The sequence below is a fragment of the Bubalus bubalis genome, chromosome 2 (assembly GCF_019923935.1).
Source record: "Bubalus bubalis isolate 160015118507 breed Murrah chromosome 2, NDDB_SH_1, whole genome shotgun sequence".
NCBI classification, from domain to species: Eukaryota; Metazoa; Chordata; class Mammalia; order Artiodactyla; family Bovidae; genus Bubalus; species Bubalus bubalis.
Window position 1 is genome coordinate 52,676,624 of NC_059158.1, and position 16,948 is coordinate 52,693,571.

The 16,948-nt window shown below is 38.2% G+C and overlaps 1 protein-coding gene across 4 annotated transcripts in view; it reads right to left on the bottom strand.

Moving 5' to 3' along the window:
- OCA2 (OCA2 melanosomal transmembrane protein) overlaps positions 1–16,948 on the bottom strand; it is a 317,417-nt gene that overhangs the window by 35,968 nt on the left and 264,501 nt on the right. For 3 of the 4 annotated variants that reach the window (XM_044932081.1, XM_025272557.2, XR_006546353.1), the window contains 2 exons: positions 2,147–2,206; positions 1,378–1,482 (listed from right to left, as the gene is read on the bottom strand). In XM_044932081.1, the coding sequence (XP_044788016.1) occupies positions 1,378–1,482; positions 2,147–2,206 (165 nt within the window). The remainder of the gene's footprint in view (positions 1–1,377; positions 1,483–2,146; positions 2,207–16,948) is intronic. The other variant, XM_044932080.1, reaches the window with a different exon arrangement.

The window sequence follows — 16,948 nt, forward strand, 5'->3', positions numbered from 1 at the left end:
TGCCAACATCTGTTGGATCATAGAAAAAGCAAGAGAGTTCCAGAAAAAAAAAAAATCTACTTCTGCTTGAGTGACTAAACCAAAGCCTTTGTATGGATCACAACAAACTGAAAATTCTTAAAGAGATGGTAATACCAGACCACCTTACCTGCCTCCTGAGAAATCTGTATGCAGGTCAAGAAGCAACAGAACTGGACCTGGAACAACAGACTGGTTCCAAATCAGGAAATTAGTAGGTCAAGGCTATATATTGTCACACTGCTCATTTTACTTATACGCAGAGTACATCATGTGAAATGCTTGGCTGGCTGAAGTACAAGCTGGAATCAAAATTGCAGGGAGAAACATCATCACCATTATGGCAGAAAGTACAGAAGAACTAAAGAGCCTCTTGATGAAGGTGAAAGAGGAGAGTGAAAAAGCTGGCTTAAAACTCAACATTCTGAAAACCAAGATCATGGCATCTTGTCCCATCACTTCATGGAAAATAGTGAGAGTTTTTACTTTCTTGTGCTCCAAAATCACTGCAGATGGTGACTTCAGCCATGAAATTAAGACACTTGCTCCTTGGAAGAAATGCTATGACCAACCTAGACAGTATATTAAAAAGCAGAGACATTACTTTGCCAAAAAAGGTCCATCTAGTCAAAGCTATGGTTTTTCCAGTAGTCATGTATAGATGTGAGAGTTGGATCATAAAGAAAGCTGAGTGTCAAAGAATTGATGCTTTTGAACTGTGGTGTTGGAGAAGACTCTTGAGAGTCCCTTGGACTGCAGGAGATCCAACCAGTCCATCCTAAAGGAAATCAGCCCTGAATATTCACTGGAGGGACTGACACTGAAGCTAAAACTCCAATATTTTGGCCACCTGATGGGAAGACTTGACTCATTGGAAAAGACCCTGATGCTGGGAAAGATTGAGGGCAGGAGGAGAAGGAGATGACAGAGGATGAGGTGGTTGGATAGCATCACAGACTTGTTGGACATGAGTTTGAGCAAGCTCCAGGAGTTGGTGATGGACAGGGATACCTGGAGTACTGCAGTCCATGGGGTTGCAAAGATTCAAACACGACTGAGTGACTGAAGTGAATTTTCTCTAAAGAAACCAAAAAGAAAGACTGTCTTTTCCATGAGAGGTGGCAACTCCCAGTCAGACTCACCCTAAAAAAACCAGCCATCCTGGGATTCACTACCCACAGCAGCTATAAGGCCTTAGCTCCCAGCTGCTGTTTGGGATTCATCACATCTGTCCCCTAAACCTGTGAGCACAGCCTAGAGACAGGGCTCACTCTCTGCTTCCTCTGAAAGGAAGGGTGAGCCCAGGTTGTGTGCAAGTGAAATCTGGGTCCTCATCACACGGAAGATACTTTGACTCACCATAGTAGCAGTGAATGGGATGTTGTCAATCAGGGAGGATGTGATGCCTGAGACCCAGACCACCAGGATGATGGCAGCTGTAAGGCGCTGATCTTCGGGGACCATCTGAAAGCAGCAGATAAAAGTAGGACTGTTTACCATAGCTGAAAAAATCACACACACACACACTGAGGATCTTATGGTAGGACATGGGGGACTCCAAAGAGATAACAGGGCTCCTGTTCCTTCCTCTTCCACACATGAGACCAAAGGCGACTCTGGTGTACAAACAGCACTATCTGGACTTTTCCAACACCTACCAGGAGCCTGGGACAGAATCTACGAGTAATTCAGAGTAGTAACTCCAAACCATGCTCAAACCAACTAACCCTTGGATCAGTGTGGGGTGAGGGTGGTGCGGAAATCAGAGTGTCCCTGTTCCTGATGACCTGATGGGACACCAGATGACACACTAGGCACACTGACCTCACTTCCTGGCAAAAACCTTGGGTTAAGACCTCTGTGCATCACTTACTGAGACTGCTGTCTCAATTGTTCTCCTTCCTAGAAAGATTTCAACTAAAGGCTAATATAACAATTGTGAGCATCTGTAATTATATATTCCTTGAAAAAAGTCTCTTTTCACCTCTAGCCTACATAGGCTAAAACAGGTTCCCTGTTATATTTTTTACATAATGAATGAGATCTATTCTAACTGATATTTTTTCCTTTTTTACAAAAATCAAAGGAATGGTGGCTGGAGCACACTATATTTCAGTATTTAATGTACCTTTATTAGCAAAGCAGTCTGTTCTCCGACATAGTCTATTAAGTGGAGATGTGCCAAAGCCTAGAAGAAATAAATGTATGATGAGAATCAGTTTAAAATGGAGAGGAAACGCAAAGGCTTAAAAACATATCTTTAAAATGAAAGTAAGTGAACATGGGCTCTCATTGCTTATAAAAGATCAAAGACACAGTTTAAATAAGTTACTCTCATATGGATACTGAAGATTCTTCAAGATGAGAGCAGAGTGGCACTGGCAGGAACTTCTGTCAGTTCGCATTAATACAAACATTAATTTGTATTAGAGTCCATGTTAAATTTAAATTTGGATAGAAGGCCATTTCTTTTTAAGACCACTGTGGGGAAGACCTTCAAGATGGCAGAGTAGTAAGACATGAATATCACCTTTCTCCCCACAAATACATCAAAAATACACCTGCATGTGGAACACCTCTTACTGAACACCAACTGATAGCTGGCAGAAGACCTCGGACTTTCAACAAGGACAGCTTATCTTCACGAAACAGGTAGGGCGAAAGAAATAAGAAAGAGACAAAGGAATCCAGATGGGACCTGTACCTCTGGGAGGGAGCTATGAAGGAGGAAAAGTTTCTGCACACTTGGAAACCCTCATGGGCAGGCACATAGGAGAGCTTTGGAGCCTCAGAAGTGAGCACAGCAACAGGTGTGCAGAGGGAAAAGGGAGAGAACTCCACACAGAGGTCAGTGCTGGCCAGTTCCCACTAGTTTGAGATGTTGTCTGCATGTACACAGGGCAGGTTGGGGCTTGGTGCCAGGCTCAGGCTTCAGAGCTCAGATCCCAGGGAGAGAACTGGGGTTGCCTGCCATGAAGACAGTCTGAGGGGGCTAGTACTACATAGCTGAGGGAGTCAAGGAAAAAGCCTGGGCCTGCCACAATGGCAAGAGATCATTATCTCAGGGACCCTCAAACTTCACGAGGCCACAGATGACAGAACCACACCTCCGCAAGTGCCAGAGACAAGTGCCAGCAGCAGTACAAACTGCAACTGTTATCTCTGACCCTAGAAGTGAGTGTTTCAGCCACTGCCATTGCCACTGAGCTGTGAGCAAGCACAGGTCACTGCCCATACCTTCCAGGGAGCTTGTGCAGCTTGGCACTGCCAAGGGACCCATGACCTAGAGCCAACTTCCCTGGGAGAATGCAGTTTGCCTCAGGCTGTAGCAACTTCCTACAGGCTTCTGCCACCACAGGCACTACCAACACTTCCCAATTGTGTCTGCTGTTTCCCTCCCTCCCCCTGGCTTGAGTGAGCAAGTGAGCCCTAATCAGCCTTAGCTGCTGCTTTTGCCCCTTTTGTCTGGACAGGGAACAGACAATGGAGGGTGGCCTACAAACAGTAGGACAAACAAAACTTGGACAAAAGCAAAGCTGAGCACCAGGAGCTGTGTGACCAAACAAGATGAAGGGAATTTGCGCATGCAGTGACAAGAGTAGTGGAGTAAATCCTTGCAATTGTCTTGGTAAACTCTGCATCTGAGGAATATCTCAGTAGACAATGAGTGTTCCCATATTTGAAGCTGTGGAATTCAGGGGCAACTGTGAACTTTGGAAGTAAGCACAAGGTAAAATAATGCCAAATCAGAATCTGAGCTGGCCCCACAGTGCCCACAGCAGGTCTAGAGACATTCCTAGAAATATTAGAGGACGTCCTGAGAAGATAGATTGGCTGGAGCCTCACTGTGGGGGCAAGGAAACTGACAGCTGAGGCCACAGGAAAATTGTCTTCTTACTTCCCAATTTATCCACTCTTTATCTTTATACCATTCTTTATCTCTCTATGTATATATGTAATTTTTGTATTTTGTTTTTTATTGTTGATTTTTTAATTATTGTTTTTTACTTTTTATTTTTTATTTTCTTGCACATTATTTTTAAATAAATGTATTTTATTTTTCCCCTATTTCTACTGTACTTTTTCATTATATTGCATTTTTTCTGTTTTTATCTTTTTCTTTGTTTTACTTTGTTTTTAATCTTATTTTTAACTATATTTTATATTTCTCTATTTTTACTTTACTTCCTTGTATTTTTCTCTAGTTTTCTTCTCTGTTTTGTTTTTACATTTTTTTCTTTTGTTTTATTGGTGTATATGTTTTATGCTTTATTTGCCTTTTTTTAAGTTTACTCTCCACATTTGATTTCATCTTGGTGCTATGTTTTTGCTAATTTATCTTTCAGTGTTTTACATTTATGGGTTTCTTTATTGGTTCAATAGCTCTCTTCTTTTTTGTTTCCTTTTTTTTTTTCTTTCCTCTTCTTTTTGTGAGTTTGAGTGTGCATTTCTTTGGGTGTTTTTGCTTAGTTTTGCTTTTACTATATTTTTGGGGGTTCTGTCTACATGTTATTTTCTTGTTTGATTGATTTTTTTTCTTTTTCTTTATCTTCTGTGCCAAATAGTTCATGGAGCCTTGGTGCTCCAGCAATGGGTTGGACCTGAACTTTTAAGGTGAGAGACCTGAATCCAGGATGTTGGACCACAAGAGAACTCCTGACCCCATGGAATATTAACTAGAGAAAGTTCTTCCAAAGGCCTCATCCCAACACTAAGACCTGGCTACACCCAACAGCCAGAAAGTTCCAGTGCTGGACACCTCATGCCAAACAACTAGAAAAAAGGAACACAACCCCACCCATTAGCAAACAGTATAGCTTGAAGCTATACTAAGCTCACAGACACCACCTCCCCTACAGAAAAAAAAAAAAAAAAAAAAAAACACTGGATGCAGCACTGCCCATCAGAGGCACCAGATCCAGTTTCACCAATCAGAACATAGGCACCAGTTTCACCCACCAGGAATCTATTCAAGGCACTGATCCAACCCCACCCATTGAGGGAAGACTCCACAAGCAAGAGGAACTACAATCTTACATCCTGTTGAAAGGAGACCCCAAACACAATAAGTTAAACAAAATGAGAAGACAGAAAACTTGCAGCAGATGAAGGAGCAAATTAAAAATCCACAAGACCAAACAAATGAAGAGGAAATAGGCAGTCTACCTGAAAAAAATTCAGAGTAATGATAGTAAAAATGATCCAAAATCTCAGAATGGAGGCACAGATAAATAGAATTGATGCATGGATTGAAAAAATACAGGAAATGTTTAAAAAGGACCTAGAAATAATGAACAATCAGCAATGAACAACACAATAACTGAAATAAAAAATACACTAGAGAAAACTAATAGTAGAATAACTGAGGCAGAAGAATAGATAAGTGAGCTGGAAGATAGAATGGTAGAAATAACTGAAGCAGAATAGAATAAAAAAGAAAAAGAAAGGATGAGAAGAAATGACAACAGTCTCAGAAAGCACTGAAACAACTTTAAGTGCACCAACATTTGAATTACAGGGGTCCCAGAGAAAGAAGAGAAAAATAAAGGGCATAAGAAAATATTTGAGGAGACGATAGTCAAGAACTTCTCTAACATGGGAAAGGAAATAGCCACCCAACTCCAGTAATCCAAAAGGAGCCCCATACAGGCAAACTCAGAGAGAAACACACCAAGACACATATTAAGCACAAACAAAAATTAAACACAAACACACAAAAATATCAAAAGCAGCAAGGGAAAAGCAACAACATACAAAGGAACTCCCATAAGGTTAACAGCTGATCTTTCAGTGAAAATTTGTAGGCCAGAAGGAAGCGACAGGATATACTTAAAGTGCTGAAAGGGAAAAAAAAGAAAAACTACAACTAAGATTACACTACAAAGCAAGGATCTTGTTCAGATTCAATGGAGAAATCAAAAGCTGTACACATTAGCAAAGGTTAAGAAAATTCAGCACCACCAAACCAGCTTGACAATAATTGCTAAAGGAACTTCTTTAGGCAGAGAACACAAGAAAAGAAAAACACCTACAAATGCAAACCCAAAACAATAAAGTAAATGGTAATAAGATTGGACATATTAATAGTTACCTTAAATGTTAATGGATTAAACACTCCAACAAAAAGACATAGACTGGCTGAATGGATACAAAAAGCAAGACCTAGATGTATGCTGTCTACAAGAAATTAACTTCAACCTAGGGACACCTACAGACTGAAAGTGAGCCTGGAAAAAGATATTCCATGCAAATGGGAATCAAAAGATAATTGGAGTACTATAACTCATATCAGATAAAATAAACTTTAAAATAAAGATTATTACAAGAGACAAAGAAGAACGCTACATAATGATCAAGGATTCAATTCAAGAAGAAGATATAGCAATTATAAATATATGTGCACCCAACATAGAAGCAGCTCAATACATAAGGCAAAAGCTAACAGTTATGAAAAGGGAAATCAACAGTACCACAGTAATAGTAGGGGACTTTAACACTCCACTCACATCAATGGTCAGATCATCCAGAGGAAAAATTAATAAGGAAATGCAAGCCCTAAATGACCCATCAGACCAGATCAACCTATTGATATTTTCAGGACATTCCATCAAAAGAAGCAGAATACACTTTTTTCTAAAGTGCACATGGGAGATTCTCCAAGATATATCACATCTTGGGTCACACATCAATTCTTTATAAATTTAAGAACATTGAAGTCATATCAAACATTTTTTTTCTGACCACAAAACTGTAAGATTAAGTATCAATTAACAGGAAGACAAACACATGAAGGCTACTCAATACACTCCTAACTAACCAAGAGGTCACTGAAGAAATCAAACAGAAAATAAAACAAATCTATAAACAAATGACAAGGAAAACATGACAATCTATAACTTATGGGATTAAGCAAAAGCAGTGCTAAGACGTAAGTTCATAGCAATACAAACCTAACTCAAGGAACAAGAAAAGATCAAATAAGTAACCTTACACCTAAAGCAACTAAAAAAAAGAAGAGCAACAACAACAACAAAACTAAAAGGTAGTGGAAGGAAAGAAATCAAAGATCGGAGCAGAAATAAATGAAATATATGAAATAACAAGCATTTTTATTACCACAACACTAAGAGATTAAATATAAAAAACAGGAACACAAACACATGAAGGCTACCCAATACACTTCTAACTAACCAAGAGGTCATTGAAGAAATCAAACAGGAAAGTAAAAAAATAATCTATAAATAAATGACAAGGAAAACATGACAATCTATAACCTATGGGATGAAGCAAAAGCAGTGCTAAGAGGGAAGTTCACACCAATACAAACCTAACTCAAGGAACAAGAAAAAATCAAATAAACAACCTTACACTTAAAGCAACTAGAAAAAGAAGAAGAACAACAACAACAAAACCCAAAGTTAGTGGAAGGAAAGAAATCAAAGATCAGAGCAAAAATAAATGAAATATATGAAATATATGTGAAATAAATGAAAGAGTAACAAAGATCAATAAAGCTAAAGCCTAGTTCTTTGAGAAGATAAAATTGACAAACCATTAGTCAGAATCATCAAGAAAAAAAGGACTACACAAATCAATAAAATTAGAAGTGAAAAGGGAGAGGTTACAACAGATAATGCGGAAATGAAAAGGATCATAAGAGACTACTACAAGCAACTATATATGATGGAGAAAAGACAACCTTTTCAATAAATGGCGCTGGTAAAACTGAACAGCTACTGGTAAAAGAATGAAATTAGAATACTTCCTAACACCATATTAAAAAATAAACTCAAAATGTATTAAAGACTTAAATGTAATGCCAGAAACTATAAAACTAAAACTCTTACTGGAAAACATAGGCAGAATACTCTTTGACATTAATTGCATCATCATCCTCTTTGACCCGCCTCCTAGAGTAATAGAAATAAAAGCAAAAATAAACAAATAAGGCCCAAAGATTTTTCACAGCAAAGAAAACTATAAAAAACTGAAAAGACAACACTCAGATTTTGAGAAAATATTTTCAAATAAAACAACTGACAAAGTATTAATCTCCAAAATACACAAGTGGCTTATGCAGATAAACAAACAACTCAATGAAAAATGGGCAGAACATACAAATCTAAAAAAAAAAAAAAAAAATGGGCAAAACTTTTCTCCAATGAAGACATACAGATGGCCAACAAAAACCTGAAAAGGTACGTTGCTCATTATTAGAGATACTCAAATCAAAACTACAATGAGGTATCACCTTACACCAGTCAGAATGACCATCATTAAAAAATCTATAAACAATAAATACTGGAGGCTTTGTGGAGAAAAGGGAACTCTATGCACTGTTGGTGGGAAGTGAGGTTGCCACAATGGAGAAGAGAATGGATATTACTTAAAGAACCAGGAAAGAAACTACCATGAAAGTGAAGTCACTCAGTCGTGTCCAACTCTTTGTGACCTTATGGACTGTAACCCACCAGCCTCCTCTAGTCATGGGATTTTCCAGGCAAGAACACTGGAGTGGGTTGCCATTTCCTTCTCCAAGGGATCCTCTCAATCCAGAGATTTAACTCAGGTCTCCCACATTGTAGGCAGACTCTTTACATCTGAGCCACCAGTGAATCACATATAATGCAGCAATTACACTACTGGGCATATACCCTGACAAAATCAGAATTCAAAAAGACGTATGTACCCCAATGTTCATTGCAGCACTATTTACAGTATCTAGGACATGGGAGCAACCTAGATGTCCATTGACAGATAAGTGGATAAAGAAGTTGTGTTAGAATAGAATGGAATATTACTCAACCATGAAAAGGAAGGAGTGCTAATCAGCTGAACTGAGGTGGATGAATGTAGAACCAGTTATAGAGAATAAAGTAAGTCAGAAAGAGAAACACAAATATTGTATATTAAATATATATGGAATCTAGAAAAATGTTAGTGATGAATCTATTTTAGGACAGGAATAGAGACAGACATGGAGAACAGACTTGCAGACACAGCAGGAGAAAGAGAGGGTGGCAAGAATTGAGAAATTAGTATTGATATACATACACTACCATGTGTAAAAATAGGTAGCTAGTGGGAAGTTGCTATGTAACACAGAGCTCAGCCAGGCTCTCTGTGACAGACTAGATAAGTTGGATGGGGGCACATTGGGAAGGAAGCTAAAGAGTGAGGGGATATATATATATATATAATGGTTGATTTCAATTGTTGATGGCAGAATCCAACACAATAATGTAAAGCTATTATCCTCCAATTTTAAAAAACAGAGATGCAAAAGAAGAAAAAACAATGTAGGTCAGATAAACATATTGATATATTCAGCTCAACAGATATTAATTGCTAAAAACAACACAATCATTAAAAAAATAAAAAAGGTTTTAAAAAAGATTGCTCTCTGGGAGTACTGTTCACCTGTATGTAGTGAAATATCTCTCCATATAGAATGTCTTTCTAGTAAGTTGCATTTCAAATTTCTTTTTAAGGATTATTTATTTTAATTTATTTTTATTTTATTTTTAAACCTGAAACACTGTATTAGTTTTGCCAGACATCAAAATGAATCCGCCACAGGTATACATGTGCTCCCCATCCTGAACCCTCCTCCCTCCTCCCTCCCCACACCATCCCTCTGGGTCGTCCCAGTGCACTAGCCCCAAGCATCCAGTATCGTGCATCGAACCTGGACTGGCAACTCGTTTCATACATGATATTACACATGTTTCAATGCCATTCTCCCAAATCTTCCTGCCCTCTCCCTCTCCAACAGAGTCCATAAGACTGTTCTATACATCAGTGTCTCTTTTGCTGTCTCGTACACAGGGTTATTGTTACCATCTTTCTAAATTCCATATATATGCGTTAGTATACTGTATTGGTGTTTTTCTTTCTGGCTTAATTCACTCTGTATAATAGGCTCCAGTTTCATCCACCTCATTAGAACTGATTCAAATGTGTTCTTTTTAATGGCTGAGTAGTACTCCATTGTGTATATGTACCACAGCTTTCTCATCCATTCATCTGCTGATGGACATCTAGGTCGCTTCCATGTCCTGGCTATTATAAACAGTGCTGCAATGAACATTGGGGTACACGTGTCTCTTTCCCTTCTGGTTTCCTCAGTGTGTATGCCCAGCAGTGGGATTGCTGGATCATAAGGCATGTCTATTTCCAGTTTTTTAAGGAATCTCCACACTGTTCTCCATAGTGGCTGTACTAGTTTGCATTCCCACCAACAGTGTAAGAGGGTTCCTTTTTCTCCGCACCCTCTCCAGCATTTATTGCTTGTAGACTTTTGGATCGCAGCCATTCTGACTGGTGTGAAATAGTACCTCATAGTGGTTTTGATTTGCATTTCTCTGATAATGAGTGATGTTGAGCATCTTTTCATGTGTTTGTTAGCCATCTGTATGTCTTCTTTGGAGAAATGTCTATTTAGCTCTTTGGCCCTAAAGACTCCACCAGAAAATTACTAGAACTAATCAATGACTATAGTAAAGTTGCAGGATATAAAATCAACACACAGAAATCCCTTGCATTCCTATACACTAATAATGAGAAAACAGAAAGAGAAATTAAGGAAACAATTCCATTCACCATTGCAACGGAAAGAATAAAATACCTAGGAATATATCTACCTAAAGAAACTAAAGACCTATATATAGAAAACTATAAAACACTGGTGAAAGAAATCAAAGAGGACACTAACAGATGGAGAAATAGACCATGTTCATGGATTGGAAGAATCAATATAGTGAAAATGAGTATACTACCCAAAGCAATCTATAGATTCAATGCAATCCCAATCAAGCTACCAACAGCATTCTTCACAGAGCTAGAACAAATAATTTCACAATTTGTATGGAAAAACAAAAAACCTCGAATAGCCAAAGCGATCTTGAGAAAGAAGAATGGAACTGGAGGAATCAGCCTACCTGACTTCAGGCTCTACTACAAAGCCACAGTTATCAAGACAGTATGGTACTGGCACAAAGACAGAAATATAGATCAATGGAACAAAACAGAAAGCCCAGAGATAAATCCACGCACATATGGACACCTTATCTTTGACAAAGGAGGCAAGAATATACAATGGATTAAAGACAATCTCTTTAACAAGTGGTGCTGGGAAAACTGGTCAACCACTTGTAAAAGAATGAAACTAGACTTTCTAACACCATACACAAAAATAAACTCAAAATGGATTAAAGATCTAAATGTAAGACCAGAAACTATAAAACTCCTAGAGGAGAACATAGGCAAAACAGTCTCTGACATACATCACAGCAGGATCCTCTATGACCCACCTCCCAGAATATTGGAAATAAAAGCAAAAATAAGCAAATGGGACCTAATTAACCTTAAAAGCTTCTGCACATCAAAGGAAACTATTAGCAAGGTGAAAAGACAGCCTTCAGAATGGGAGAAGATAATAGCAAATGAAGCAACTGACAAACAACTAATCTCGAGAATATACAAGCAACTCCTACAGCTCAACTCCAGAAAAATAAATGACCCAATCAAAAAATGGGTCAAAGAACTAAATAGACATTTCTCCAAAGAAGACATACAGATGGCTAACAAACACATGAAAAGATGCTCAACATCACTCATTATCAGAGAAATGCAAATCAAAACCACTATGAGGTACCATTTCACACCAGTCAGAACGGCTGCGATCCAAAAGTCTACAAGTAATAAATGCTGGAGAGGGTGTGGAGAAAAGGGAACCCTCTTACACTGTTGGTGGGAATGCAAACTAGTACAGCCACTATGGAGAACAGTGTGGAGAGTCCTTAAAAAACTGGAAATAGAACTGCCTTATGATCCAGCAATCCCACTGCTGGGCATACACACTGAGGAAACCAGAAGGGAAAGAGACACGTGTACCCCAATGTTCATCACAGCACTGTTTATAATAGCCAGGACATGGAAGCGACCTAGATGTCCATCAGCAGATGAATGGATAAGAAAGCTGTGGTACATATACACAATGGAGTATTACTCAGCCATTAAAAAGAATACATTTGAATCAGTTCTAATGAGGTGGATGAAACTGGAGCCTATTATACAGAGTGAATTAAGCCAGAAAGAAAAACACCAATACAGTATACTAACGCATATATATGGAATTTAGAAAGATGGTAACAATAACCCTGTGTACGAGACAGCAAAAGAGACACTGATGTATAGAACAGTCTTATGGACTCTGTTGGAGAGGGAGAGGGCAGGAAGATTTGGGAGAATGGCATTGAAACATGTAAAATATCTTGTATGAAACGAGTTGCCAGTCCAGGTTCGATGCACGGTACTGGATGATTGGGGCTGGTGCACTGGGACGACCCAGAGGGATGGAATGGGGAGGGAGGAGGGAGGAGGGTTCAGGATGGGGAACACATGTATACCTGTGGCGGATTCATTTTGATATTTGGCAAAACTAATACAGTTATGTAAAGTTTAAAAATAAAATAAAATAAAAAAGAAACTAAAGACCTATATATAGAAAACTATAAAACACTGGTGAGAGAAATCAAAGAGGACACTAATAGATGGAGAAATATACCATGTTCATGGATTGGAAGAATCAATATAGTGAAAATGAGTATACTACCCAAAGCAATCTATAGATTCAATGCAATCCCTATCAAGCTACCAACAGCATTCTTCACAGAGCTAGAACAAATAATTTCACAATTTGTATGGAAATACAAAAAACCTTGAATAGCCAAAGCGATCTTGAGAAAGAAGAATGGAACTGGAGGAATCAACCTACCTGACTTCATGCTCTACTACAAAGCCACAGTTATCAAGATAGTATGGTACTGGCACAAAGACAGAAATATAGATCAATGGAACAAAACAGAAAGCCCAGAGATAAATCCATGCACATATGGACACCTTATCTTTGACAAAGGAGGCAAGAATATACAATGGATTAAAGACAATCTCTTTAACAAGTGGTGCTGGGAAATCTGGTCAACCACTTGTAAAAGAATGAAACTAGAACACTTTCTAACACCATACACAAAAATAAACTCAAAATGGATTAAAGATCTAAACGTAAGACCAGAAACTATAAAACTCCTAGAGGAGAACATAGGCAAAACACTCTCCGACATACATCACAGCAGGATCCTCTATGACCCACCTCCCAGAATATTGGAAATAAAAGCAAAAATAAACAAATGGGACCTAATTAACCTTAAAAGCTTCTGCACATCAAAGGAAACTATTAGCAAGGTGAAAAGGCAGCCTTTTTAAAGTTTAAACCTCACAGAGTTTTAGAAAACTAAAAAGAAAATTCATGGTTTTTATAACTTAAAGAAAAGTCTATTTAAGTGAAGCATGTGAGTCTTTTCATAGTACTAGATAGATTCTGAAAATTGTTTACAGAAAAAGGTAGGAAAAAGAATTGGATGAAGGAGATATAAGTGCAGGAGCCTTTCTGCTCAGTCTACCTGCTTTGTCCCAGCCAAAGATGGGATCCTCTGCTGTCCATGACAGATCCTGGACAGGAAACACCAATAGGGAACCAGACACAGGGGTGACATATCTACCTAGCACCTCTCAAATGTGGTCTTTTCACTGTGATGTCATCATGCTGCATAATTTAAAATACTGAAATTATCAGCTTGACTATGTCTAAATATAAGTTTATAACTTTCCCATCCATATGTACAACTCTTCGTTAGGCTTCATACAAAAACTGTGGAGCAAAAATATTGGGTCTTCAATCACAATGATCAATCAAGATTGCTATATCAACTAAATCATAATATAAGCCTATTTAGAGCATGGTTTCTTGACATCAGCCTAAAGAGATGTTAGGAACAAGATCATTCTTTGTTTCAGGATCTGTCCTGTTCATTGATGAATGTTTAACAGTATTCCTGGTCTCTACCCAGTTGATGCCTGTTGTACCTTCTCTGACCCAGTATGACAACCAAAACATCTCCAGACAGTGCCAAAAATGTCACTACAAAATTGCCCCTTGTTAATAATCATTGATTTATAGTAATACAGCTTTTACTAATATAAACAAAATTTTTAACTTGGAAAAAAAACAATGTAATGGAAAAATTATTTTTATATGCTATTTACTGAAAGAAAATTTAAAGGTCTAAGCCAGATTAAAACTTTTGCTAGATATGAAATAGACATGGTATATATACATACACATACAAACATACTGTATTTGGTGTACACCTAAATGTATGCCTAAAGATAACTATCTATTTATAGATTTAGTGTCATATAATTACCCCACAATGGTCTGTGACAACTGTGTCAGACAAAATAAAGGAAAATCTTCAGAATACTTGAACATGGCATCTAATAATTCATTTATGACTAACTGATCTCTTAATTGAGAAAGAAAGTCAAAATATGAGAATACAAAAAGCCAGTAAGTAATTCCTTTTTAAAATGATGAATGAAATAACTGTAATAATTAATTCTATCAAGTCTAAATTTACAAATATATATTTTACACTTCAGCAAACTAAAGTTTATGTATAGTTGAAGACTATATACATCACTTGTTTCCTCCATCAATTTATATAGTGAAAAAATGATTGTGTAATATGATGTGAATCCCTCACAATATGAAATATTATTATCCTTCTGTTGCAGTGACAGGTTGCAAAAAAACTGATTCAGTAATAACCTGATATCCCTGCCCCACTGAAATTAGACAAATAACAACAAATCAGTGCCACTAAAAAAGCCTCTTGATGAAAGTGAAAGTGGAGAGTGAAAAAGTTGGCTTAAAGCTCAACATTCAGAAAATGAAGATCATGGCATCCGGTCCCATCACTTCATGGCAAACAGATGGGGAAACAGTGGAAACAGTGTCAGACTTTATTTTTGGGGGCTCCAAAATCACTGCAGATGGTGACTGCAGCCATGAAATTAAAAGACGCTTACTCCTTGGAAGGAAAGTTATGACCAACCTAGATAGCATATTCAAAAACAGAGACATTACTTTGCCAACAAAGGTCCGTCTAGTCAAGGCTATGGTTTTTCCTGTGGTCATGTATGTATGTGAGAGTTGGACTGTGAAGAAGGCTGAGCGCCAAAGAATTGATGCTTTTGAACTGTGGTGTTGGAGAAGACTCTTGAGAGTCCCTTGGACTGCAAGGAGATCCAACCAGTCCATTCTGAAGGAGATCAGCCCTGGGATTTCTTTGGAAGGAATGATGCTAAAGCTGAAACTCCAGTACTTTGGCCACCTCATGCAAAGAGTTTACTCATTGGAAAAGACTCTGATGCTGGGAGGGATTGGGGGCAGGAGGAGAGGGAACGACAGAGGATGAGATGGCTGGATGGCATCACCGACTTGATGGACGTGAGTCTGAGTGAACTCCGGGAGTTGGTGATGGACAGGGAGGCCTGGTGTGCTGCGATTCATGGGGTCGCAGAGTCGGACACGACTGAGCGACTGAACTGAACTGAACTGAATTCCTTCCAAATGGGGGACTAAGAGGTCTTAAGCTCCCTTCTGCAGTCAAATAAATAGATATTGGATAAAGTACACTTTAAAGGCTTTACTGGATTAGCGAGACAATGTAATGTTTTCCAAAGAATCTCCTTTCCCAATAAAATGTTTAGTGCAGCTGGCTGGGAGCTGCAGATATGAATGGCAAGGAAGGATGAAATTGCCTTGATCTGGATGCTAACCAGGGTTTTCCAGGTGGCACTAGTGGTAAAGAACCCATCTGCCAATGCAGTAGATGTAAAGAGCTGCGAGTTTGATCCCTGGGTCAAGAAGATCCCCTCGAAGAAGGCATGGCAACCCACTCTAGTATTCTTGGTTGAGAATCCCCTGGACAGAGGACCCTGGTGGGCTACAGCTCATAGGGTCACCAAGAGTCAGATACAACTGAAGCGACTTAGCACAGAGGCCAACCAGGCACTAAAACCATTGTACTGAAGTGTGAGCAGCAGCAATGTTGTAGGTTGAAACCAATGATTCTCACCCTGAACTGAGAGCCTTGAAACAGGCTGAAAATTATCCCCTGGCATCCAGTAGAGGCAAACAGAAGCAGTTTCTGCAAGAAAACACCCCAAATGTAGCCTCTCAGGAGTTCCACAGATTAAGATCAAGTAGTCAAGAGTACAAGTAGTGAAGTAACATGAATGAGAGGATAAATAACCAAAACAGATTTAAATATACCACAAACATGCAACAAGGAGAATCTATAGATACCAGATATAGTAGAGTAATTTTGTTTAAAGAAACTAGAGTTGAAGAGTGTAAAAGTAACAGCTAATATTTGCCTTTTGATGAGTTAAGAATGTAAGTTGTCATTTCTTGAGTAAACCAATAAAAGAGAATATTAAGTGCCAAAAAATGGGAAATCAAATTCTACATAATCCTTAATCAACTCAGATAAAGAAGAAAAAAAGATTGAAAATAAAAGTATACAAGGTCAGACTAATAAAAAGATAGCAGATTTAAACTCAAATGTATTAATATAGTCATTAAGAGTAATAGAGTCAGGCACGACTGAGCAACTTCACTTTCACTTTTCACTTTCTTGCATTGGAGAAGGAAACTGCAACCCACTCCAGTGTTCTTGCCTGGAGAATTCCAGGGACGGGGGAGCCTGGTGGGCTGCCATCTATGGGGTTGCACAGAGTCAGACACGACTGAGGTGACAGCGGCAGCAGCAAGAGTAATAGAATAAATATATTATTAAAAAGCTAAATATTGTCAGACTGGACTAAAAATATGAGTTTTATACTGAAATACATGCTGTCTTCCAAAGATATATTTAAAATGTATTTAAAATAAGGTAAGAAAAGCTGAAAGTTAAAGGATAGGAAAAAAAATGAAAGTTTCTAACTTTCTATCCCTCATGAACAGTTAATAATTCTAAATTTCTATATGCTTAGTAACACAGCCTCAAATATATACAAATCA